We start from the raw sequence: 26,983 nt of genomic DNA, 5'->3' as shown, positions 1-26,983 counted from the left end.
TTTATGATACCGCAGCCTCTTTTAAACTTACTAGATCTTCCTTACAAATAATATTTAGAACCTTCTTATATATTTCTTATATTTTGAAAAATAATTGAACTAAATAATAATAAAAATAAGAAGAATGTGAAACACAAGCTTGCTACTAATAGTAGTAATAAATTGTAAAGCCCTGAAAATCCTGTAAGGAAGGTCAGTACAGTCGTACCTTGGTTTTTGAACAGCTTAGTTCATGAAAGTTTTGGCTCCTGAATGCCACAAACCCAGAAGTGACTGTTCTGATTTGCGAACTATTTTTGGAAGCCGAACGGCCGATGGGGCTTCCACAGCTTCCGATTGGCTGCAGGAGCCTCCTGCAGCCAATCAGAAGCCAAGCTTTGGTTTCTGAACATTCTGGAAATCGAACGGACTTTATTGTGTTGTTATTCTTGTATAGCCTAAAGGCAGTTGAGACCAAGAAAATAGTGGCTTGCCTAAAGAGTAATACCTGGCAAGTTGATTCCAAAGATTTGAACCGAATATTTTCCAGTTCAAATTCATATATTCCACAATTCAGACTGTTAAAAACCACTTCAGACTGTCAAAAAGTAAAATGAGGAACAGAGATAAGAGAGTATTTTTCTGCATCTATTTCTGGAAACCATTTTATAAAGACAGTTTTATTTATAACTGCTGGTGCTGCAAGTTAGGAGAGAAATAAGTGTGTTTTTTAAAATGTTGAAAGTAAGCCTTCTGTTAGGAATAAAAGTAAAATGAACTGAACAAACGAATCTTATAATTCTCTGATTATCATCATGTTTGCTGCTTTCTATCACTTCCACCCTTTGTTTCATTTTCTGTCACCTCCCTTCCTGTAATGCACATTCCTAGTGGCTTCAGGGTACAGAGACATCCTTGGAGGACTACCAAACTTGGAATGTCTCCCACACATTAAGCCAGTGTCTTTTCACTGGTATCAAATACAGTTCAAAATTGGAACATTCTACATGTACTCATTTTAATAACCATGTGTTGAAAAGGTTTAAAAAGGCAAAGGTTCTGCCCGGACACTGAGGTCCAGCTCCGAGGGCCTTCTGGCGGTTCCCTCACTGCGAGAGGCCAAGTTGCAGGGAACCAGGCAGAGGGCCTTCTTGGTAGTGGTGTCCGCCCTGTGGAACGCCCTCCCATCAGATGTCAAAGCGATAAACATCTACCTGGCATTCAGAAGACATCTGAAGGCAGCCCTGTTCAGGGAAGTTTTTAATATGTGACATTTTAGTGTATCTTTCATCTTTGTTGGAAGCTGCCCAGAGTGGCTGGGGAAACCCAGCCAGATGGGCGGGGTACAAATAATAAATTATTATTATTATTATTATTACTAAGGGAAGAGGTTAAAAATGGCAATGAAGGCCCTCTGTGTAGCGAATTTCCTTAGTGTGCCCATTCTTGCTTCATCATAAAAAGGAAGTTATAGTGTAAAGAGTCCAACTAATACAACACTGTTAAAGTGGAGCAGGCCTCTGATGGTTAAAGTGTACATTTGGGCACAGTGCTTTGTATGCACAAGAGATTCAGATATTTTTTTAAACTGTTCTTTCATATATTAGTTTTTAACTAGCTGAGCTCTTGTTAGGAGCACTGTTGCTTAGCCCTCACAAACTGTATCTTTTGTATTTAAATAATAATAAGGTAACTGCAGGTAAACTGCAGAAGCAGTGAATTAAAATAAGATATGTAAATTTCTAAAGTAGTATAGGAGGAGATTGATTATAACAGTGAGAGGGTGCCGTTCTAAGAGGAAGAGGTGTCTGACTTGTACTGAAGTTGGTAAAAAATAAAAATGCTGCCCCCCCAAAAGCCAAGTCTTTTCTTAGGCTTTCAGATACTTTAGTAAAAAATATAGCCATACCTGTAGAACAAAGTGTTTTAAAATATAATTTCATTCAGTTATTTTTCATTGACTGTGGAGGGTTTTATTTCTGATTGTTTTTCAGATCAGCTTCACCGAAGTATGGATTCACTATTATGAATAGGCTGAGTATGGAAAATCGGACAGAACCCATAACTAAAGATCTGGATTTCCAGTTGCAGGACCCTTTTCTGCTTTACAGAAATGCCAGATGTGAGTAACACTTTTGTGCATTAACTAAACTCATTCTTGGGGTTGAAGTATCCTTCTTCCAAGCTGCTTCTTGAAAATCTCTGTGGAAATTTTCAAAACTTGAAAAAGTAGTTATAAAGTTTCTTGCTTTTCAAGAAAGCAGTTGAAAATCCTGGATTGGCTGCACTAGTGAGTTCTCCAAGGAAAACTCCATATACAGCTATTCCTTGAAGAGGCTTGCAAAGAGTCGATCAGTGGCACTTCAAAGCACTGCAGAGGGTTATTTGCAAGCATCCAGGATGGTGCTTTGGTGTCCTGACTTTTGCTAGGACTTCAAAGTGCTCCATCATTTGATGTCATTGTGATGTCAGGTGACTGCTGTGAGAGATAGGGTATATAAGGATACGGCCCGCAGCCAGATCCAGTTCTTCACCCCTGTTGTTCCTGGGTTCTCTAGCACAAGCAAAAAATGGGTATGTTCATATAGGTGGGCTCAATAACTCCCATTGAGATATGTGATAAGCTCATGTTTATAGCAGCAAGGGCTTAATCAGTGATGCTGATATCTTTCTAGTAGTCTCAGTTTATAGGTATTTGTTTGAAGGATTTTTACTCTGCTCTTCAGCTGATAAAGGTTCCCACTTGTCCTGAAGGATAACTCTGTTGCTTTGGCTGCCTTCTAACGCTGACGAGGCTGGATGCCTCAGGCTGCTGATTTTAGATGTCACAAAAGGGTATTGAATTGTTAGTTATTCTAATTACTATTATTATTACTATTACTGTAGTAGTAGCCACGTATTTTTACTGCCAGGAAAAGGTTCTAATGGAATTTTCGGCCTCGGGTGCCAAAATAACTTTGCTGGCCTTGGGTACTAGGCCCTCTAACTTGTCGGGGTGTATGGGGTGCAATTTATTCCTCCTCAGGGAGGAAAATGTCTTGAGCCAGCCTTTATCGTGACAATGAAATTTTGTTAGTACACCAGCCCTGTGTCTTATCCAGCAACCCAACCTACAGAATAGTCTGCATGAGTCATGAGCAGGCTTGCCAAAATAATGAGACAAGCGCTAGTTTAGAACCCCATGGTGGGAAAAGCAGTGACACGGGCATTTGGGCAGAGAAGAAGCAGGGAGTGGAAAGAGTATATACCCCCCCCTCGAATTTCCCTGTCCCATGCCTGCCTGCCTGCCTTTTAATGTGGCATTAGGGCTCGTTTAAACAACATTTGCATGTAATTTGTAGTTAGTAGTTCTTTATGTAACACTAGCATCTAGCAACCCTGAACAGCTTGTAGTTCTGTTGTGCTTTCACAAATGCATATTAATAAACAATCCATCTGCCTAAGAGATTACAGCATTCTCTAGGTTTTAAATACCAAATTAGAATCATAGGCATAACAAACACTTGAAGAGGATGAGAAAAGCTGGGTTGTTTTCTGTTGTGTTTGTACACATATGGGTTACCCACACCATATAGTGATATCAAGGACTGATTTTTCTCTTCCAGTTTACATGTTGGCCTTGAGAAAATGTGGTGTCCCAAGAACTCTGTACACTTGGGAATCGGAGCACTTTTGGACATGGGACTAATGCAGATGCAATCTTTATGCTCCCTCTTTCCCATAGTTGAATGCCCATGGGAATGCATGATTTGCCCTCCACAAATCTCCTCTCCTCTCTTGGGCACAAATGCTACCCTTGCTCTTAATTATGGTTAAAGGAATTAAGCACTAATCATAAACAGGGATCAGCCTGGATTTGAAACCATACAGCGAAGGTAGTCATATAAATAAGCCCATAAGTTATTAACCTGTTGCAGCTGGCGGGGGGCACCAGGTGGCGCATTGGAAGATGGCCGACAATAACATCTCTCCGACCCACTCAAGTATGCAGCCTTCCCGCCCCCCCCCCAAGGAGATGGGGGGACTGCCTTGCCAGTGGTGTCCATAATGCACCCCCAGAATCGAAAGAAGGGGGTGCCCGGTCACTTGGCACAAGCCCTTGGTGAAGTCGGCTCTTCCTGACGCCTTCTCCAATCAGCACACTGGTTTGCTTCAGCTCGAAAATATAATTGGAAATATATAATTGGAAAGAAGCTAAAGCACATACATCAAGCAAAGTTCGGGAGTTAAGACTGCTGATTAATGGATCTCTGTGACCGGAACGACGAGCGGGACAAATAAATCAAGTGATGAACCACCATTAAGAGACTGGTATGTTTGGAGTGAAACGGAAGGGGGGTGGAGGAAAAAACTTTTATTTTCTTTGCCTTATGTGAGTATTAATAACCCTCCACCCCAGAAAGAAGAATCGTTGCATTTTATTAATCACAAGCAGGAAATCAAGAACTGTGTGGAGTGAATTATTGATCAAAGAGAGGATTGGTAAACATCGGAGAACGGAGAACTGCACAGTTTTAAATGGCGTCTCACTAAGACAGGCTTGTCTAAGAAAGACGGGGGGAGGAGGACCAGGATCATCGGAATGTGAATGATGATTGGAATGTGATTTAAACCTGGCAGAGCCCTCTGATATACTTGGCAAGCCTGGGGAAATTAATGGACAGACCGAGGATAAATTCTTTACGGAGGTGTGGAATGGCGTCTGTCCCTATGTGATATGATTTTTGGAGAGTGTAAAACCCACACAGAGGATGTTTGTTTTCAACCCGCTTGTGAAGATTATCAGAGATCGCAAAGAAAGGAATATACGATAACAACAAGAAGATGAAGAAAGTAATAAAGAGACTATCTAGACAGAACGGGATAGAACTGTCTAATTAAAGCAGCAATATAAGTGATGCTTGCACCCCCGTTCGGAGCTTGAAGTATGGGTACCCCCAACAAAATTTAAAAATCTGGCTGTATAATTTGGAACTAATGTGATTTGGAAATAATGTGATTTGATTGGCCTGTTAATAAAAAATATATTAAAAAAGAAACCTGTTGCAGCTGGCACAGGAAGGATGGAGAGCAGTAGCAGACAGCATGGTGGAATGGCACTTCTCATCCGACCTGTCAGTTGCATTGCTGCTGCTTACAGGAAGTAGAGGGGGAGGGACAAGGTCCATTGTTGGAGACAAATCTGGCATTCCTGCTGGTGAATTTGGTTTCCACCTTGCCTCTACGTCCCTGTAAGCATTGGTGATGTGACCAACTGGAGGTCGAGTCAGTGACCATAACCATGCTGACCTCAACTGATGAAGAGCTCTGCCCCACTTCCAATAGCTTGATGTGTGTGTCAAAGGGTAGTGTTTAAATTTAAGGCTGTTTGGTTGGTTGGTTGTTGTTGTTGTAGATGACAGCATATTTAAACAGCAAACTATTCAGCAAAATAAAGTGAGCTGCCTTAGGTCAATTAGTGAGCAAAATAATATAAGACAGCAACATTGCATCACAGGAGGGCCAGAGAAAATCCTCCTCCAAGCTAGAGGATTAAAGGAATACTTTCACCAATTCTCTATCTGGCAGTCTTAGTGGGTAGAAACCTGACATACAATGAGAAATAAAAAATAAAGAAACAGAAAGCTAGTGTTCCCAAACTAGAATAATACAGAGTGCCCTTGACACCACCCCTTGCTAACTATTAGTATCACAACACAAAGACTCTTAACTTTCTGCACTGCTTCCTGTCCCAGCCATCCCATATTTAAATAGCAAAAGGAAAAAGAGAGAAGTTTGTGCCTCTCTTTGTGTTTAGGGAAACCTGCAATGCATTCCATTACTTAACCTTCGTCTCCTCCTTACATCATGCCAGTGGCTGTTGCAGCACTGTTCCTTCCTATGCTGCTGAACTAATGCGAGAATCCCTGTGCCACATCAGAAGAGCTTGTTTTGCGCCTCCTCCCCATGCTAGTGTTATCCCAGATTCCAGAGAGTGCAGTTGCTTATGGTGTTTCCTCCCTCGCCTCTTTCTATGCAATGCTGGGCTTTGCCTGAAAACCAAAGGCCATAATGCCTCCATCACAAGTGAATTTATAAGGTATTAACACCAATAGTTGAGAGTGATTGGGAAGGCAAGAGGAGTAATGTTTGCCAGCTTTGTAAAACAAGCCCTCAAAAGTTACTAGCCTTCAAACATTTTTACAAGTGTGCTGGGGGCTAACAGAGGCGGAAGAGAGAGACACATTTCTGCTGCGCTCTTTTAGCTGCCTGTTTCATTTCACATTAAACACATAGAAAGGACAGAGGGCTCCATCCCTCCTTTCCCAGTCTGCTCACTTCCTTGTATGGAATTCCTGGTTGCCGATGGCTACCGAACTGATTCTTAAATGCAAGGCTTGGCTCAAATTAAGCTCTTATCTGCATAGCTTGACATTACTGTTGTTCTGACTAAGTGTGCACATGTGCTGTTGCCATGGATAATCTTGGTGTCTTTTTCTGGAGCATGCAAGATCAAGGCTGAGAACAAAATAACTGCTACAGTTGTTGAAGAACAAGAAGTAGAAAATTCCTTCCCCTCCTTGTTCTGTAAAAAGCATTCATTTCTGTTCCTCTTGCTTGCCATCTGGGTAGGAACCCTGGACATTATGACACCCTTAACCAGCCAACATCTGCAGTGGTTTTTGTCTACCATGTCATCTGTTCCTCTCAAATCTTCAGTCTTCTCTAGATTTCGTTAGAGTGGACTATGAATAGTTGTTATAGCAAGTCTTGTTATAAAAAAAAAGGAAACAAAATGTTTTGAAGTAAAAGTATGATCCATCTGAGCTGAACTACTTTTTAAAGTCCCATTTGATTTCAGCAGGACAAAACTAGCCATGCATTGAACTTCCCCCCTGAGATCAACGGGACTTGAAAGTGCTTGATTTTAGCTCAAAGTGCCCTGGGTGCAAAATGTGATTGATAATTGAACCTGTTCACATCTCCATACCCATTGGATACTTGCTAAAATATGCTGACTATTCTAGTTCATCCTCACATAATGGCCCAGTTCAGAATATATTATCTCAGCTCCTTTGCTCCTCCCTTTGTGGCATGAACCAGGAAGTATCTAATTAACTACTGTGTTCATTTTCGTCTAAACCAGGGGTTGTCATCCTGGTTCCTACCGCCCACTAGTGGGCGTTTCAGGATTCTAGGTGGGTGGTAGGGGGTTCTACGGCACAAGCTGAATCCTCCTTCCATTGAGCACTGGTGGGCGGTAAGGAAATTTTACCATCAAGAAAGATGCATTAGTGGGCGGTAGGTATAAAAAGGTTGACTACCCCTGGTCTAAACTATGGCTGCCAACTGTGTCTGAACTCTAAATTTCCAGCTTTGGAACAAGCTGGGATCTATGGTTGAGGATGCTGACGTATTCCAAAGCTGGCAACCATAGTTTCCCAGTATAGATGGAACAAGAAATTGTGGTTAATTGCAGACTTTCTGGGTAGATGGTTGGCACTGTGAAGGAGCGAAGGGGCAAAAGGCTTGTTCATACCTTGTCTTAATAAGCCACAATATGATGGTCCAAACACAACTTTGCTTTTAAATACTTAAAATAATTGTTTGCTATTTTTCTTAAACTGGATGCTTTCCCCTCCCTACTCCTCCAATTCAAAAGTAGTTCTATTCTAGGGGTAAATACACTTCATAACCTCAGCTGTAATCAGACATAGATTCAATAATAGTTATTTGCTTGGACTAGCTAACTATAGCCTAGAAGCAAAATTAGTGCTTACTGTAAGAAAATTACCTCTTTATGCCCTTCCATTAAATTGGCTAGTATTTATATTCTTCACATAACATTTTTTCTCTTGTATATTATTTTGAATAACATATTTTTGTATACATTTTAGCCCTGGTTAAACTATTCTGTGTAATATAAAAATGAGCACTTGATATATTCAAGCATAATTCTAGCAATAACAGAACTTTGAAAGTCAAGTAGGAGGACTAAACAACTAAATGAAACCCTAACCCTTCGCTTAGGCAGTATTTGAAGTCAGTTTGGTTTCATTATACATGTGTATCTGTAGGTATCGAGTGAAACAGAGATCTGTTAGTAATGGCAAGGGACAGAACTTTTGCTCCTGGGAAGTAGAATAATTCCATGCTGTAAAGAGAAGCATTATAGTGTGGGTTACTAGTATATAATTTCCCTGAACAGGAACTTTACTTCACTGTGTTGTGCAAACAATTCTATATTGTTACAGTAGACTATCACAGAACTCCGTTGAAAAGTTCCAAAAGGTCTTCTAGATTAGTGGCTTGCATATTCGGTAAATATTACATTATGGGTCTTATGGGCAGAAATAAACTGAGATGACATTGCAGGGCAAATTGAATAATGTGACATCAAACTGTTACAACAGTGTGCTCAGCCTTTTTTGTTATGCAGGTCTAAAAACCACAGTTTTGCTACTTGTTGGTCTTACAGCAAACTCCCCCCCCCCCCAGGTATAGAAACATAGATTTATAAATGTGTGCTTTTAGAGAAAGAAGACCTGTTTCGGTTTTAAGTCATGCACCAGCTGTGCAGTGTATTTTTATGTATAGACCATTTTTATGTATAGACCAAATATGACATCATATTTCATAGGGTGGCTTGCCACTTGAAGAACCTGCTGAGGAGCCTGTTTTCCCCTAGAACACATATTTAAAGCTGCTGGTATAGAACCACTTTCCTGCTCTGAGGTAGAACTGCATACAAAGCAAACAATATCCACATTATACTCATTGCCTATAGATTTCTTGGTACTCTAGTACAAGTCTTCTCCATTGGATGTCTTATCTAAACTTTCAGCACATTTTGACCTAGGCTCCCAGCACTTGTTGGAGAACCATTGATAGATCATTCTGATACACCAAAATACCAATTCATTACAGTATCCATCTTCATTAATATTCAGTATTGTATCAGAGCAAAACTATGCCATGTGAGAAGAGGTGGAATGAAGTGCTTAAGATAAGAATGCTATGCAGATTGTCAACGGCTGGTGCTGATTTTGCAATGGTTCTCCACTCTCAGAAGTAAAATCTAAGGAGTGGTATGAGAGGCACTTTTTGAGTTTTCTGCTAGTATGGATGGTTCTGAATTCATAAAAAGACTAATGCGCTACACTGTACAGTGCCAGAGGTTCCCTTTCTGGATTTCAAAACATAGACAGTACAGTTTAGTCTGGACATACTTTGTTGAGAAAATATGGCCAATTGTGGCCATATTGGACATTTCTTTGAGATAAATAGGCCTTTCCAAGTAGACTGGACAGTTTTATTTGAAAAAGGAGACATTTGAAGTGGCTTACTGTTCTTGTTCCATACTGTTATTATATACCCATTATGAGAGGTTCTGTATTCTGATTTTGTGCAAACATTTAAAAGTAATCAAAACTATTTGTGACCATGTACTGAGTAATTTTGAAAAATGAGAAATTAGAAAACAAAAATCTCTGACACAGTGAGCATTTGGAAACCAGTCTTGTTATCACAGTTTTAAGAAGCTAGACATCAGTTCTCTGCCAAATTATTTAGGCATATTTATTTCTGAAACTGCCTGTCTCTGTAAGTACTCTGGGATTTCTCACTTCTAAAGACCTTTCTTATAAATTTAGAAATAGAATTTTAGAATATTTCACCTGCAGATACCAAAATATTCACTCTATTTTTTTCAGATATGATAAAATACAGTTATCGTTTCATTGAGTTTTGTATATCATGTTACTATGGGTCCTTACCTCCAGGTGTGATGTAGAAGCAACTGAGTTGGGTTTCATGGACCATCTTGCCAGTATACTTCACTCCAGGCTCCCCTGGGTGGTGCGTAGGAAGTGGACGATAAGCTGTAGTTGCTTGCCGAACAATGGTCTGAAACATCCTGTTCTTCAAAATGAATTTTCACAGTCCAAATGGATAGATGGCAAAAGTGAACTCTGCGTGGCAGTGACAATTTCATTAGAAGTATTCAAACCTAGTACCTGGAAAATTTGCAAAAATTGTACATTTTTGTTAAAACTCCCAAAGGCAGACCGAAGGAAACCACTTAACAATCTGAGCGATATCTTGTGTGTCGCTCCTTGTTTTTTTCAGTTCTTCCCAGTCTTTTTCTTGCGGTCTGTGCCTTGTGCTTGCTTAAAATCCTTCTCCTCTGTTAGTTTTACAGGGAAAACTTGGACTGAGAAGTGAGGATAATGGGCTCCATCTGCCTGTCAGTTCATCACCTCCCTGAGTCATAGAGGTCTCTGGTTTTCATACATCACCACCACTGTCTCTGATAATGTACCCTTGTATTTGGAGGAATATGTCTTTCTAAAGGGGTTCTTGGACTTTCTGGACTTCACCCAGAGAGAATTTTTCATCAAATGAATGAATTACATATATTTTTTAAATGAGGACCAGGCCAATAGAGTTACAAAATGGTGATATACACGAGTCTTATGCAATGCAAGTTTGATGCATATTTTTGCAGTGCGTGTCTAGATCTTTTCATCTATATGCAATGTGATAAAGTGCCTGTTTCAGTGCCAGCCCTGAAAACTAGCCTTCTAACATTTTTCAGCAATTAAAAAATAACTCCCGGATAACATCTCCTTAAAAGGAAAGGAATGTAGTTTACCCCATAAGTATGCAACCTTTCCAGTGAAATTAATCTGAGATTGCAAATGGCTCCACAAACTGATGAGTGAATAAGCTTGTTTTTGTGTCTGGGATTGTAAATCATTCAGGGGCAGCATGCTTTAAGTGATGCTGTTGCCTTAACTTTATATTCGGATACTATGCATGTGGTTAGTAGTCTGTCCCAGCCAGGAGACTGCCCTATTGTAAACACGCATTCCTTACTGGGTCACACTGTGCTCAAGATACCGTTGAAAACCCCACTCACTCCTATCTGTATTGCATTCATTTAAAGTGCTACTTTGCATTTCTGAGCCTGCAGCCCTGTGGCATTTGAGCCATTTTTATTTTTTTTATGAAAGCAGCCAGGGCACTGTTAAGGGAACTTAAACACCATTATAGGATTATAAATCCCTTTTCTTCCAAGGAGAAGTTAACCACAGATTTCTTGAGCTAAAGAGAGATTTGCACTCTTGGTAATAAATCTAATCCAATCCATAACTTGTCACAAGAGATGGATTTAATTTGTTTTGAGGCATCTGGTTTAGGCAATCATTATTGGATTGTGATATTTAAGTATGTAACAACTCTTGCCCATATAACACGTGTGCAGGTACCACCAGATTCAATAAACATGCATAAGTGTGGTGTCATATGGGAGTCCTAATGTGAAATAGAAGTAACGTGTGCTGCACTGGTGAACTTAACACTCCGTGAAGGAAAATGAAGAGCAAGCAGTTCAAAATGTATTCTTTTTTGATCTATTTAAATAAGAGAGGAATTGAGAACTGGTGCCATAAGAAGATGGCAGGTATATTTGGCCTATGCAACACTACTGCACTCTAGTCAAAGGGAGAATTGCAGGGAGACTCTCTGCCTTAGAGGTCAGGAGTCCAGCAAATAAGATGATATTCTCTGGCCTCTTTTACAGCTTCCAAGATGGGTTTTCTTGCTGGTCTGGACAAACTGCTATTGCTTTCTCGGGACTTGAGTTTGACACTGTTAGGAATGCATTCTGCTCCAGTCCTTTGCCCTTTGCAGGTCATGTGGGGTACCAGTTCATCAAATGTGATATCCATCACATTTATATTTTCAAGTGAAGAGACTTCTCATGTTGATTTTTCTAGTTCTGTGTACCTTAAGGCATTTTGCATTTGACACTTTATGTTATGATAAAAATAAACAAATCAATTCATGCTTTTTATGGTTTTAAACTGTTGTTGAAAAAGTTCAGGCTTAACAGAGTGCATTTAAAAAAAAAAACTATCCAGTTGTGTAGGAATATTAAAATATTTCCCTGGGGAGAGCTTTTGCTCAAAGTGCATTGGAATCCTTTCACTGAAGTCGTTCCCTTGCACTATTTTGGACCCCACAACCACATTTTTATTGTGTTCATCTGTTTGTGCTATCCTGTTGTGATTCTTCAGGACTCAGTATTGTTCCCATATTACGGATGTAGGGTGAGTAGCTGAGGCTAAGATATGGTGGCTTTCCAAAGACTGCATAGTTAATTCATTTCTGAGGTGAGATTTGAACCAGTGACTTCCTGAATTCCAGCTCAAGCTCTAGGCCTCTTTGTTATACTAGCATTCTTGCAGTTTTTAGTTAGAATTTATTGCTGAGCATAAAGAGGACTAATAAAGAATTAAGAATATTGTTGAACAGTTGTGTGAAGTGGATTCTTTATAGGTCTGTTCATAGGAGCCAATTCCTAGGGACCGAGGTCCCTTCGGGGGGCCCTCCCCCAGAAAATAAAATTTGGGGAGGCTGGCTCCCCCCCAAATTTGATGGGAATTGCCATTCAAATGGTATGATGTGCCACATCATCTGATCGGTTATGCGTGGCGGGGCTCCCCCCCCCCCGGTATCCTGGTATTTTATTCAAGTTGACATCCCTGAGTCTGTTCATATAATAGTCAAAATGTAGCACAAGAAAAGCTGCATTGGAATAGTTTGCAATTAAGTGATTTGTGCACAGATTACCATTTTGAAGCGATTAATCATCCAAGTAATTTTTCTGAAGAACAGGAATGCCGCAGAAATTTAGAATCGCATTGACAGACTGATACAGAAAATACTTCAGCCCCATGTACAATTTCTGCTTAAGCACTCAGGCAATGCTTTTAAAAAGCCATTTCGCAAATTCAAAACATTATGTTATAAATGACCCTAAAATGAAGCGATGTTAAGTAGTGAAGGTATACACTAAAAAAGAGAGAAGCAATACACTGTTGGTGTATTTCACAGGTTAAGAGGAATTGTTCTTGTCTGTAGTCTTCAGACTGCTCACTTGCACATTAATCCCATTGACTTCAGGGGAGAGCCTTGACATTAAACAGTGTATTTTGCCCTAATCCATTGAGCAGCATGTGCAGCTAAGGCTCTTCATAAACCATGGAAGGCAAGACAGTAAGCACAAGCTGTTCTGCAGTTTGTAACAAGAAAGGACCAATTGCACGTGACAGTACTCAGTTACCGGGTCTTGGGTCATATGACACAAGCTGCAGCACAGTCTTTCAAAATAGGAGATTGAACCCTAACCTTATTCACTGTCTTGTTCAAAGGTGAAATTGCATCCTTTCATTACTGAAAACTCATTTCTCAACCTGCACTCTCATTTGTCAGCAAGTCTCTTTTTGGAAAAACATGTTGGCGATACACAGCAAGAGAAAATAAACAATGCTTAGCTGGGGGAAAGTAGGAAACATTCTCTTTGTTGCTTGCTGAATTAAAAAATGTCACAGGAAACATTTATGGTGATAAAATATGATGATGTAAATAGAATAAAAAATTGTGATGTAAATATGAAGTGCAAATTAAAACAATCTTTAGGTAATTAAAAATAATGCTAGCCCTAAAATAACATCTCTGACTTGGCAAACAAGCTTAAGTTTATTGGGATGTGTTTGAATGCATTTGCACAAATTCAGCATTTAATATAGGCAAGTAAAGAATATATGAAACCCAAATCTGCAATTCCCAGGAGGAGAAAGTTCAATTTGAGAACTCCCAAAGGAGCACCATGACAGCAAATGACCAAGTGATCTTGTCTGGATGTATGCTTAATTTGAGGTGGTAGATTTCAGTTAGGGTCTCATATGTACAGCATATGATTTACTGCAAAGCTATAGTCTCCTTTGAGAATTAGAGCGAGTGTATTTAATAATATTTCCCTGTAATTCCTCCTGAGGTTACTTTGCTTTATAAATTAGCCCCTGGGTGCTGAAACTAAGATAGAAATTACACCTTTGGAGATTGAATAGTGCATTGATGTGGTTGTATCTGGTTTTGATCTCATGAGGGCAAATTACAAATAGTGGAGACCATGCAAGAATTGTAGGGAAATATATTATGGTAATCTATGTGCCTGCAGGTGTGTTTCCACCATCAGTGGGGGTGGAATTATTCCTTGTTTGGGCAGGAAGATGCTGCAGTAACTCAGTGCAACTGAACTCCATGCCAATTTACTTCATAGCAAACATATATCACAGCCACCTAATTGGAATTGAGTTCCAGTGAAGTAACCTTCAAGTTAATGTGCTTAGGCACTTGATGTTCAAAAACCTAACTTTAACTATTGAGTGCACTTAAAATTGCATTGCAGAAGGTGTGACATCACGTTCTGTATTCAGATGGTCTGAGGACAAATGCTATTTTCACATTCAGCATGAAAATAAGTGCATATATCACTCCTTAATTTGGGACCTAAAATAGCTCTCATTATCACCTTCAATAGATTTTTCTGCTAAACACTTCTGGGGTGGGGCTTGTTGGCTTGTGCTTCAATATTTAATTTCCTTTTTCTGTATAAAATGTGGACATATTGTCACAATGCAAAACCAACAACACCTCCTGAATTATGTATACAGGCGTCCTGGACCCACTACAATCTATTGTGTTAAATGCTTTATTTAGACAAGTAAAACAAAAATCTGGGACATTGATAGAAAATGTTCTGTAAAAATGGGTGCAGTCTTTTAAACATTGCTGCTATTTATAGTGATTATTTACCCCCAAATGTTCAGAACAAATCTCTTAGCAGACATCAATTTTCAGTTATTCCAGGATTTCCAGTTTACCAAAGCGATGATAGAAGGGGAGACTGTCTTTTACTCCAAGGTTTATAACAATGCATATACTTTGTTCTCTCTATCAACATTCCCCAACTAATCATGACCACATAACCTGATCACTCTGAAAGCACTCCAGAAAGTATCCCCAATTCCATTCCTTGCAGATGGGTGAAAGTTGCCCATTCATTCAAGGCATTGGGGCTAGTTTCCAGCAGCCAAAGGTCCAAATGTAACGTTAATAAAAATAAATAAATGCATACCTCATGGATGGGGCTGTGGACAGTGTTGCACAAGTAGAAATCGGAAGGACCTGGTGCGTTGGTACAGAGCCAGAACAAAAACTGGAAGGTATGGGGAGCAGCCAAATATGAGCATCATATAGCAACAGGGGGAAGGTAAAATGCAACTGTTTAAGGCTTACAAAATATTTTTGAAACCTTTACAAAGCCAGAGGGTGCTGGAAAGCATTGTAATGTGTTGTTCATTGTTTGTGTTTGATGTGCATTTACAGTGTCCATTTATGGAATTTGGTTTTATGATAAGGAAGAATGCCAAAGAATTGCAGAGCTCATGAAAAAGTAAGTGCTGGTGGTCAAGGAAGCCCTTTGAGGATTTTATTTGTGATCATTTGCATGTTAGAGCATTGTTCATTATATTGAAGCTGTTTAAGATTAACCCCCTTTATATTAACAGCATAAATGGGCTCATTAAAGCAGAAAAGTCAACTGACGCTGCAGTACTGTGCACACTTAAATAGCAGTAACTCTTATTGAAATCAATGGGACTTACTTCTGAATAAAACTACATAAGATTGCATTGTGAAGCATATTTTAATTTGGACTAACGCATTTTGGAATTGTTCAGTGAAAGTTTACTTCATTGGGAGGAAAGCTCTTATATGATAAAGACTGAGGAGGAAATAAATCACAGGCAAATGTCTGTAAATTGTAATTTATTTTTATACTTTGCAATTTATTTTGTATAGTCTATTCCTATTGATCTCACTTGCCCTGGTATATGGAAAAATATGCAACTTTATTCCCTACTTCTTTGAAGTAGGACTGTTTGTAAGATTAACCTGCTGAAACAGGTTAGTGCCTTCAATAAAACCTGGATTATACAATTAAGCCAAGGACCATACACATTCAATAAATGTTATAAATGTGCTTACTATAGTATATAGAGATCAGGTCTTAGTATTTTTAATATATTAGTTTTATAATATCCAAACACTGATGGATAGCATCTCTTTCTAAGTGCCCTGAATGATGAAATTCCACCATGGGGTAGATTAGCTAGGTACCAGTTTGAGGGATCCTATCCTGATTGCTGAGGTCAGAGTCCTCCAGGCCATAATCTGAGGTGGCAGTGGCTCTTTAGGGTGTCAGACAGGGTCTCTCCCAGTCCTACCTGGAGATACCAGGGATCAAACCTGGGATGTTCTACATACAAAACAAATACTGTACCACTGAGGTAAGGCCCTTCCCTCTCTCTCTTTGGTAATCCTGTAGCCATCTGTGTGGTGATGGTAGCTAGGCCACTTGCAGAGGCATTCCAGTTATTCTGGTTCCCATGTTACTTTTACACTCACTTTGTATCTAATGCCATGCTCTTGCAATTGGTCATACATATGATGTTTGGGCTGTAACTTTCTAAAGATACATGGGTGGAGTCAAGTGTAGAATCTGCTATAGGTATACTCAATTTATCATCTAAATTCTAACTCTAACCAGATGCCTGCAGCTTAGAGGATTTATCAGGGGAGTTAAATTTGCCTGGGCATAACAATGGACCAGCCAATCTTTGTTTTTGCCCAGTTACATTACAGTGTGATTGCTGTGAAACGATCTACAGATTTACTTCTCCTGCTAGGCATTGATCAGGAAATTCTACAAGACCTGGAAATGGATGTACAAAAGAATCCATCTGCTGTAGAGAAAGAGAGAAGATATTTCACTCTAGGAAAGTCAGAGCTCCTCTTTCTCAGCATTATTATTTAGATTTTTACCCCAAAGTTTCCTCCAGAGGAGCCAGAGGGCAGCAAAACATATCAATACTAATACAATTAAACTTCTAAAAATATTTAAATACTTCTAAAAACAATCACCTACCGTTTTATCCTATCCTGGCTCACATTCACAGTGAAGTACAATAGAAAACTATAAGCTACACATTACTGCTTATTAGACATTACAGAAGTATGCACAGATTTAGTTAACATTTCCCTAACAAATTTAGTTAACATTTCCCTAACACAATTTAATTGCAGCTATAGTCTTTTTGAAAAAAGAAATAGGCATGTATCCCTCTTGTGTAGCAATTGAAAGGAGCAGAGTAATTATATTAAAAATCTCTAATATCTCCCCTTAGTTGTATTCCCCACCCCACTGCATCAGAAGTGTGCAAATGCTTCCCTCATGGGGAAATTTCTGAACTTTTTCTAGTGCGGTGATACAATTTTTGAGCTATACTGCACCTAATGTTCCAAATGTGGTCACACAGTAGATCTATATAAAAGTCATTGTAATATTGGTAGTTTTATTTTCCATTCCCAATATTGACTTGTCTTTTTCACTTCCACTGCGCAGAAAGTTGACAGTTTCAGTGAACTGCCTACCACAACCTCAAGTTCTGTTTCTTGGGTTAGTTGCAGTCAATTCAGATCCCACCTCCATATGTACAAAGTAGTTCTGTTTTGCCCCAGTGTGCATCACTTAGCCCTTGCGTACATTAAATGCTGTGTGAAGCTTTCTTATCATTCACTCGGTTTGGAGCTAGATTCTTCTGGAACTCTTCAATTTGCTTTTGCATTTCACAGCCCAGATAACAAACTTGGCTATCTCACTGCTTACCCCTGACTTAAGAACGTTTATGAATAAAAGGTAGTATTCCCAGTACAGAACCTTTGGGTAGTTTATTGATAATTTGTCTCCTTATTTTAAACTGTTTAAAATGTCTGTTTCCTTTTCTTAAGCAGTTATTGATCCATAAGAGGTTGATATGGCAACAGTCATCTAAAACAAATATTAGCATAGCTAGCATAGTGTGTAGCCTGTGCGGGGAGTGGAAGCATATTGAGTCATGACCAATACATGATCCAGAGGAATAGGTCTGTTTGATCGGCTATAGCAAAAAAAGAAAAAAGAAATAATCCTGTGTCACTTTAAAGGCCAATAAGACAATAAAACAGGTTTTGTTGCTCCTTGCTTTTGGTGGCATTTGGGGCCCCATTATTTACAGATCTTTCCCCCTCCTTTCTGCTAACATAGAATACCCATCAAATATCCAATCAAAAGTAGAGTCCAAAGACTCTTGAGGATAAGAGTTGTGGGCTCCTGGATCACTGACCTCTATGAAGGTGGATTTTACATAAATCTCTTGCTGCAATGCTGGAAGAAGCAACACATTAAGCGCTCTGTCATCAGTGACTCGGATATCTGTTGTCACATGTTGTATTCAGCCCACAGTGAAATATCCGCAATCTTGACCGTTTGGTGCCTGTCCTTAACTGCTTCCATGCCTGATCAGAAAGCCTCTGGGAGCCTCAGCCTAGAACGGGAAACTGACAAAGTTGACTTGTAGCCAATGAAAGCATCTGAGGAAAGAGAGTGGAGTGCCTTATATTGACAATCCCTGTGTGGCAGTGGTGCCTTTGTCATGGTGAACAACACCACAATGGTTAATATCAGGAGCAAGAAAGAATTTATACAAGATTTCAGGAGAAGCAAGCTGTCATCTCAAACAACTGTGCGTTATTGAAAGATAACTGTGGCTAATCAGCTCTCCCTGCAGTTTTTGGTGATTAAATGTCTCTCAGACTGCTAATTTTCTTCAGTAAAAGACTAGTTTGTGAGGATTTGTATGATTGTAAACCATGTTTAGTGGGTTATAATAGCAGCATTTCATCTAGTTAAAACTGCACTGCAGTTCAGCCAAGTGACTGTGTGTTAGAATTATCAGCAGTTTGCAGTAATTATAAAACAGCTGGGGCAGGAAATTGGTCATTTACTAGCAGTTAAAGACTTGTTTGTGTATATTCGCCACCCTACCATCACCAGCAATCATAAAATGAGCTGTGGTTTAATGTACTTCCCAGCCAGACGATCTGTGACTGTGTTAGGGATATTTAAGTCTTTTATGGCCCAGTGTGCACAAAATTTGAGAAATTACATTATCAGCCCAGGCAAACCTTATGAGATAGCCCTTCTCCTTCAAAACAACAACCTTGGAACCATTCTTAATGTCTGCTAAATGATTTGAAGCAGTTGGAATTGAACTCCATTTTCTCCCTCATTTTTAACTTCACCCTTCATTTCCAGTTTAACTCAGCAAGAACAACTGAAAGCACAGCAGGGGGCTGGCACTGGAATTTCCCCAGTAAGCCTGAATTTGGGTGACAGCAAAGAAGTGGATATCCTACGGATGCTCAACAAAGCCAAAGATGAATATACCAAGGTGAGGCCTATCCTGTATAAAACAATACCTGCAAGTATTCTTGGATGAGACTAGATTTATCTAGATGCACTACTGTCTGGGTTCAGACTCGGTTTTGGAACTGAATCAGCTTTAGTTGCTCTGATGGATGACCTTCATTGTGAAAGAGATGGGGAGCACTACTGTGTTACTTCTGCTCAATCTCTTGGTGGCTTTTGACACTATTGCCCACAGTATCCTGCTGGACTGACTCAGAGGAATTAGTATTGGAGGCACCATATTATGATAGTTCTGTCCTTACCTTCATGGCTGCGTTCTGAGTGTAGCACTGGATGAATACTCCCTGGCCCCCTGGCACTTGTGCTGTGGGGTCCTGCAGGGCCCAGTGCTATTAGCATTTATACAAAGCCACTGGGGGCAGTCAGTAGGGATTTGTAGGCAAGATGTCATCGGTACACTGATGATACGTAGCTCCATTTCCCCATAACATCTGAATCAGGAGAGGCTGTGAAAGGTCTGGATCGGGTGTCTGAATGCAGTGGTGGGCTGAATGCAGATGAGGGCCAATGAACTGTGTTTGAATCTTGAGAAGGCAGAGTCTCTTTGGTTGGGTAGCTCCCATGTTCAGAAGATAGGCAAGTACTGTACTTGTTCCAGATAGGGTCACATTCCCTCCGAAGGAACAATGATTGGTACTTAATTATTCCGCCCCCCCCCTTTTAATGTACAGTAGAAAAGATTGTGCAGAAGACTACACTCATACTGAAGTGGTTTCATTTTTTCTCTCTTTTTTAGAAAACATTTGTTTGAAGGATGAGTCAGTCCATGTCTGCTTCTTATTCCACCCCATCCCTCTATTTCTTTATCATAATTGGTTGCTAAGAAAATAATCTATCATAGAGAATTTTATGTTCGGAAGCCCTTTGAGATATAGGAATAGCTGTCCTCTCAAAGCTGGAGATCATGTACATTAGGCTAAGCAAAGGTGACACATTTTACAGTTTTATTTGCATCAAAAGCCACTGCACATCAGGACCACCACGCTTCTCAAAATAGCTATTTTACATTTTATCATTTTGTGACTGAATTCCATGGGATGGAATCAGCTTTTGTATCCCGCATAGACCATCTTTGCACTGCAGTTTGGGATAATCACTAAGCAAAGAAACATGAAGTCCATTGCTGGTTTTCTCAATTGCTGTTGTACTGATTATTGCTGCTGCTGCTTGTTTCAGTTGTGATAACTGCTTTTCATTTTTTTAACTTTTGTATTATTATTTAGCTTGTGCTTTTTATCACTTCACATTCTCTAGTGATGTTTAGTAGAACAGCAAATGAAAGTATAAAGTATTTATAATTCAAATAAATAAATAAATATTATCCACCAGTCTAACCTGAAGCTAGATACACTCCCTTCCTTGCTGGTGTCAATGTCTTCCATCTGAAATCCTGTACAGCTGCTGCTAGTCAATGCACACAATTGTGAGCTAGATGGACCGATGGTCTAAAGCAGCTTCCAAAGAAAAGATAGTTATTCATACTAATAATGGTGCAGGCTCAGCAGCAGGCAATTAGTCCAGAAGTCATGATTCCAAAGTACATGTGGAAGGCAAGAGATGCAAAAGTGAACAGAAGCAACAGAGATGTCCTACGGTTGTCACACCACTCGTGCCTAGCTTTTAAATATGAAGCGGGGTGAGATCACTCTCAATACACTCTCACCTCCTGATACTGCATTCAGATATGTGCTTAGCCTGGGCGGGTGTGTCTGATCCCACCTACAGAGGTGCTGCCTTCTTCTCTGTGATAAGACTGTGTCTTGCCCTTGTGACTCCATCTTCCCCACTGAGTCCTCCTGCTCAGCCCCTCCCCCTGGCTGGTAAGGGTCCTTCTCACTCCCCAATGGGACTCTGCAACACATCTCTCCCCCGCCCCAGTGCTACATCTGGAGTCACAAGGAGAGGACCTCCATCTTCCATTCCTGGGCACCAACCTACAAGCCCCCCCCTTCTTCTTTCTCCTGATCCTCTACCACCTGAGGTTGCCCAGCCATACCAGATTCTGATGGAACTGAGAAGTTTGCCAGTGCCAGCATAATTTCTTTTGTGGTCCAAGTGGTTGTTTTTAATTTGCCCAGTCTACTGTAGCTGGTTTTTAACTATGTTTTATTCTGTTGAATTTTACTGGTGGGTATGATTCCGGGGTTTTTCCCCCCTTTGCTATTCTACTATTTTATTATGTTACATTTCTTTTATTATGATTTTGAATATGTTTGATGTCTCAAGAGCCTTGTCAGGGACAAAAATCCACTGTTATATCAAATGTCATGTGCTATCTGGATAACCTGAAGCCACTGCTGTTTTTGTTTTGTTTTTCTAATGTCTTTTACCCTTTTAAATCTAAGTCTAGCCTTTAGTCTGCATGAAATATAGGTTAAGAGCAGAGTGAAGAGACGATTAGAATGGAAGATGATCTGTATAAAATCCCTCGTATGGATATTTCCTGCACTTATATTGCATGTGGCTCATGTTCCAAGAAAATCCAATTGTCTTTCCTTCAGGTACCCTTGATCCTCATGGACATTTGTCAATTTGTCAGTTCTGTTTTCTCTTCTCAAGTTTAACTGTACTGTATTCTTTTTTTCACGGTGAGGGAGAGATTGAAAATAAAAATTGCTTTCTATAAAAAGAATTAATGCAGCATTATTTTTGTTTGTGTGTTGCAGTGTAAAATGTGCTCAGAGCCAAAACAGATAACCAGTTCTTCTGCTATATATGACAACCCCAACTTGATCAAACCAATCCCAGTGAAGCCTAGTGAAACTCAGCACCAGTGTATTCCTCAACAAGTCCAGGTATGCTATTGTATTTACTTTCTTAACCCTAAGCTTCTTAGTTTAGAAGGCTTATGAGTCTGTGTTAGGAGCCTTTCTGTGCAATAAAAAAAGATTACCTTGCTGGGTGAACCTCTGACATCGCATCCAGTTTTGCTCTCAACCCAGCCATGATCCACAATTTCATTACCCTGGTGTGGTGGTGTGTATCTTTACCACAGGTAGTCACGCTGCTTTTTGGAACTCATTTTTAAATAAGTCTGGATGAGGGCTCAAGTATATTTGACTGTATGCATCAGTAAAGCACACAGCTTTCAGAAAACAATTACTACAAAATAAACAGCGTTCTTAAAGCAAAGATTGTATTATTGGAATGGCTGAACAGAGAGGCATGGGCAGCCTTTGGCCATGCTAGGCCAAATATCACCTCACCCCCTTCACAGGACTATTCATCCCCTAAAGAAAGAGGGAACATCAACAACTTTGGGGGACAGGTGAAATCAATTAATTTTGGGGTGAGGAATGGGCTTACTGTTAAAGTGGGTGTTTTTTCCCCAAAAAGAAACAAAACTTTACCACCACTACTTCAGTCAGTAGCTTAGTTACCCTCAGCAGTCTGGTAGTATTCCATTTGAAATTTAGGACAGAAAGCCCCTTGAGAACGAGGCTATGTAACATAATGCATATAATTCAGGGGCATGGTGATTATGTTATATAACAATTTGTATTATAGTTTGTTTGGCTGTTGTTGTTCTTTCAGTGCCCCTGAAAAACATACTCATCTTATAAGACAACAAAATGCCCAATGCAGTTTAGTGAAGAACTGATATGCATCAAGCATTTCACTAGTTTATAAGGGCATTTTATCATTTAATAAAATTATATTTTCTCCCCCCCCCCCACCTTTGTGTTTGATGCTGCCCTCTTTTTCCCCCTTTAGTATTTTGAGAGGAGCACCATTTCTGTTGCTGCTCTTAAAACTCCTTCAGTAGTGACTGTTTATGATTTACAGTCTTTGAATCCAAAGCATTAATAAGAGCACCTGTAGGCTTCTTGTGATTGCTTTTTCCCTGTGTTGGCATTAGGAGTTATGCTTGCCTTTCATAGTACCCCTTTGCTTCTTAAAACCTTTCAATTCTTCTTACAATGGATGCAATTTTAATGGAATTTTGTAATGCAATTCTGTTTACATAGGAATGATATTTTATAGCCTATTGCAAAGTGTACGATATTCATGAACACTGGGCTGGGAGGACTAAGATACAGCTCATAATCACACATCGTGTTCAAAGCTGACAGATCTGTGCTGTCCAATTTTATGCCCTTAATCAGGAAACAACACACAGCGCTGTTTGTGTGCAATATTTCAGAGATAGGTAGAAGGAAGACTGTGCTCCATCAGCAGGACACCTCTTGCCTCTTGATTTGTAGGATTCTTTTAACAAATATTGGAAAAGTTTGATCTTGGTCTGATCCCTACCAAAGCACCTTACATTCTTAAACAAGGGTGTGTGCTCTTGATTACTGAGCCAGATCAGTTAACTGTTAAGAAATCCAGAGTATGAACTCTTTTGTTTAAATTTAATTTCTTACATTTATGTCCCATCTTTCTTCTGCCGTGGAACTCCATGCATTGTGCATATGGCTGCCAAGAGTCACCCATCCAAGCACTGAGCAGGCCCAGACCTGCTTAGCTTCAGTAAGGTGGTGACCTCATATATCTTCAGGCTGTACTCTAGGTATATTGCTTTGTAAAGCTAAGATGCGAAATTGGACCAAAATGATTCTAGCCATAGAAATAAAAAGTAAATTAAACAAAACTAAATTCAACCCGTTTCCTCCACCCACATAAAGATGCAAGAAAACTGTTGAAATGAAGCTTCATATACCAGGTGTGAGTTGTTAATAATAATTTAGTACATACAGTCAGCAAACAGGTAGATAAGCTCTGCTATACAGTGGTTACCTTGGTTTTCGAACATAATCCGTTCTGGAAGAGCGTTTGAGTCCTGAAACTTTCGAAAACTGAGGTGCAAAGGGCGGTCTGCAAATTTAATAGAGAAAAATAACATATACACTCAGTAGAAGCCGTTTGACTTCCAAGTCATGTTCGAAAATGGAAGCATTTACTTCCGGGTTTATGGTGTTCGAAACCCAAACGTTCATCAATGGAGACATTTGGAAACCAAGGTGCCACTGTATTGTGACCTTTTGTGCAGTGCTGTGTAATTTTACACCCTTTGCTACACTCAGATAAAGAATCATACAGTAAATAAAATAAATGGTAGTTTGCGAGACAGTTCACTGGAGTTGAAGAGGTTCTGCTGCTGAGTGATGATGAAAGGAGGGAGGGAGAGACCCAACACTTACTGGAGCAAGCTGTGAGGCAGCGTCAGGAAAGTGTGGTGTGTGCTGAAGAAGCAGCATATAGGAGGAGCTGTCCCCTGTCCACCACTTCTCTCCTTATAACTGTCCTCACCAACCATCTTCCCACCAACTGGTTCTAAACTCATGCTTCTGCCACAAACAGAACGTCTGTGATCTTACCAATTGTTTGTAGAAAAGCCATTTGTTCAGCTTTCGGAGAATGTACAGTGGCATCTGCTGTTCTCTCTCTTCCTTTGATGCTGCTAGCCAAACCTTTATTTTGCCTTTATTTTTCTGAATTAAACTGGCTTTCTTTTCTCCTCCCCGCTCCCCCACCAGAACATAGACCCTGAACCACAACACTTATCTCTCACAACGCTCTTTGGAAAGCAGGAAAAGTCTAACAAATACCAAGATACCTCAGAGCAGTCACAAAAACTTCACCAAGAAAACTTTCCTCTGAGGCAAGGGGTGGTGCGCTCTCTGTCCTATGAGGAACCTGGAAGACACTCGCCCACAGCAGAGAAGCAGCTTTGCCCGGCCATTCAGAAACTGATGGTACGTGGAGCAGAGCTTCACCCAGTCTCCGAACTCCCTGAGAACCGGATGTGTGAGAACGGCAGCATCCCTTCGGTAGGGGAGGTTTTAACGGGACTCTTCCAGCCTGTGGCTTCTCATGGCATTCGGACATCTCATCCAGTCCAAGATGCCGCCAGCACACGTAGCCTGCTGCAACAGCTCCAAAGCCAGTCAGGACAAATGACAAAAATGGAGCCCAGCAATGTAGGACCAGTGAGTTCTGCTGCATCAGTCTTCAGCAGGGCTCCTGCTGTCTCCTCAGGAGCCCAGGTAAAGAATGTGACACAGCCTCATCTCATGTATTTCAATGGCTCTCTCCCAGGTCAGACTTTGGGGCCTCCAGCCCTTGGTAAAGAACAATCCAAGCTTCCCGGACAGTCCCTTCCTCTCTCTGGGAACCAATCTGGAAATTCTGGAGTAATTTCACCACAAGAGTTATTAAAGAAACTTCAGATAGTCCAACAGGAGCAGCAGTTGCATGTATCCAGTCGGCCAACCTTGGCAGCCAAGTTTCCCGTGGTTACTCAGAGCAGCACCACCCTAAAACCTCTGGATTCCTGGATGGACAAAGCTTCAAGCACAGAAAAGCAGCCTCCTCTTTTTCAGGTAAACCAGCAATAGATTTGATAGAGCCTAGAGTCCGAGAACCTTGGATCAACAGGCTGCTTGTTCTTCTACTTTCAACATTCAAAAACCAAAAGTATACCTCTCAGTTCTAGCATTGGGGAACTGTATGCTAGTTCATGGTCCATACTAGTGGTGTCCAAACACTGCTCCTTAGTTCATTTTAACAACCCTTTGGGCTTAAGCTTGAGTTTTTTCAAGCATGTAGATTTGAAAAATCCCGAGTGTTTTTTGTGTGTGCAGCTTCCATTCACCAGTAAATGTCCCAACAAATCAAAAACCTTTTACCTTTGTGGGTGAACCTCATGTCAAGTCATCCTCATCCCCAGGTTCAAAAGTCCTTGAAGTGGGGCATGCCTTTTCAAGGGGGGCAAGTGGACATTTTGTACCTGAATGTCCTCTGCATTGTTAGACCATAGCTAGTACAGTCGTACCTTGGTTTTTGAACAGCTTAGTTCTCGAACATTTTGGCTCCCAAACACTGCAAAGTGACTGTTCCAGTTTGCAAACTATTTTTGGATGCCACAGTTTGGTTTTTGAACATTTTGGAAGCTGAACAGACTTCTGGAACGGATTCCATTTGACTTCCAAGGTATGACTGTAATGGCTTTTCAGAGCTATAATGAAGGATTGCTGGTCCACTCAGTTCCTTGGATGGCTTATTTGAGACAGTTTGCTTTATATGCATGAAGGCAGAGGTATTGCTTGCTTTTGCCTCTGAGAACTTGTCTCTTATTGCAGGAACTGAAAGTTAACATCCAGCAAGTATTTGTGTGCACAGGAGCTCTGATAGGTATATGAAGATGCCATTCGCACAAGAGTTTCCCCATTCATTTCCAAAAGGAGATCCCATTGCAAGCATGGCACTGCTCCTGTGCATTTGTGAGAGCCCTGTGTGTTCACTGGAGATACTTCTGAATATTGTTAGAGTCATTTCAGACATTCGCGAATAGGGTAGAGTGTGAGCCTTATTCTTGGGATATGTGCTTACCACCATGTATAGGAAGTAAGACATGAACTAGGTGCAAACTTGCAGGAATGGATAAATAATTCACTCAGTTTCTGCAATCTTTTCGCTTCCAAACTATGATGGAAGAAAAGCAGAAATTGGACAAATTGCACATAGATATTGGGTCACAGGTAATTTCCATCTTTGCATCAATGCTACCTGGGACTCCACCCAACTGCATGTTAGCTATTTCTCCTTATGCCAACATTTGAGTGAAGCCTAATGGCAAAGGGTGGTAAGGAGGAATACAGCTGGGATAGGCAACTAGGCTAAAGATCCCTTGCCTGCACATCCACTGATACTACTGATCCCAAGTGAATCTAGGTTTCCATAGCTGTGTCCCTATGGAATATAGTTTTGCTTTCCCATTGACCTTCAGCACTTGATTTCTTGATTTGTTTATAAAGGGTTTTTCAGATATACTAGCATATTTTGCTGTTGTCAAGCTGCATC

At 40.3% G+C, this 26,983-nt stretch overlaps 2 protein-coding genes across 18 annotated transcripts in view; one reads left to right on the top strand and one right to left on the bottom strand.

Moving 5' to 3' along the window:
- Positions 1–10,124, bottom strand: part of CACNA1C (calcium voltage-gated channel subunit alpha1 C) — a gene marked incomplete at its 5' end in the record, with an annotated part of 525,599 nt that extends 515,475 nt beyond the window's left edge. For 8 of the 14 annotated variants that reach the window (XM_081926698.1, XM_081926673.1, XM_081926672.1 and 5 more), the window contains one exon: positions 9,735–10,123. In XM_081926698.1, the coding sequence (XP_081782824.1) occupies positions 9,735–9,873 (139 nt within the window). Of the gene's footprint in view, positions 1–9,734 lie in introns of all 14 variants that reach the window. The other 6 variants (XM_081926667.1, XM_081926694.1, XM_081926693.1 and 3 more) reach the window with 1 other exon arrangement.
- The window catches only part of DCP1B (decapping mRNA 1B), a 35,591-nt gene that overhangs the window by 2,926 nt on the left and 5,682 nt on the right, over positions 1–26,983 (top strand). For all 4 annotated transcript variants that reach the window (XM_081927019.1, XM_081927017.1, XM_081927018.1 and 1 more), the window contains 5 exons: positions 1,974–2,101; positions 15,196–15,262; positions 19,004–19,139; positions 21,844–21,972; positions 24,658–25,503. In XM_081927019.1, the coding sequence (XP_081783145.1) occupies positions 1,974–2,101; positions 15,196–15,262; positions 19,004–19,139; positions 21,844–21,972; positions 24,658–25,503 (1,306 nt within the window). The remainder of the gene's footprint in view (positions 1–1,973; positions 2,102–15,195; positions 15,263–19,003; positions 19,140–21,843; positions 21,973–24,657; positions 25,504–26,983) is intronic.

This window comes from Podarcis melisellensis, assembly GCF_964234715.1.
Source record: "Podarcis melisellensis genome assembly, chromosome: 10".
NCBI classification, from domain to species: domain Eukaryota; kingdom Metazoa; phylum Chordata; class Lepidosauria; order Squamata; family Lacertidae; genus Podarcis; species Podarcis melisellensis.
Note: the sequence above shows the minus strand (reverse complement) of the source record. Positions and strands in the feature narration are given on the sequence as shown.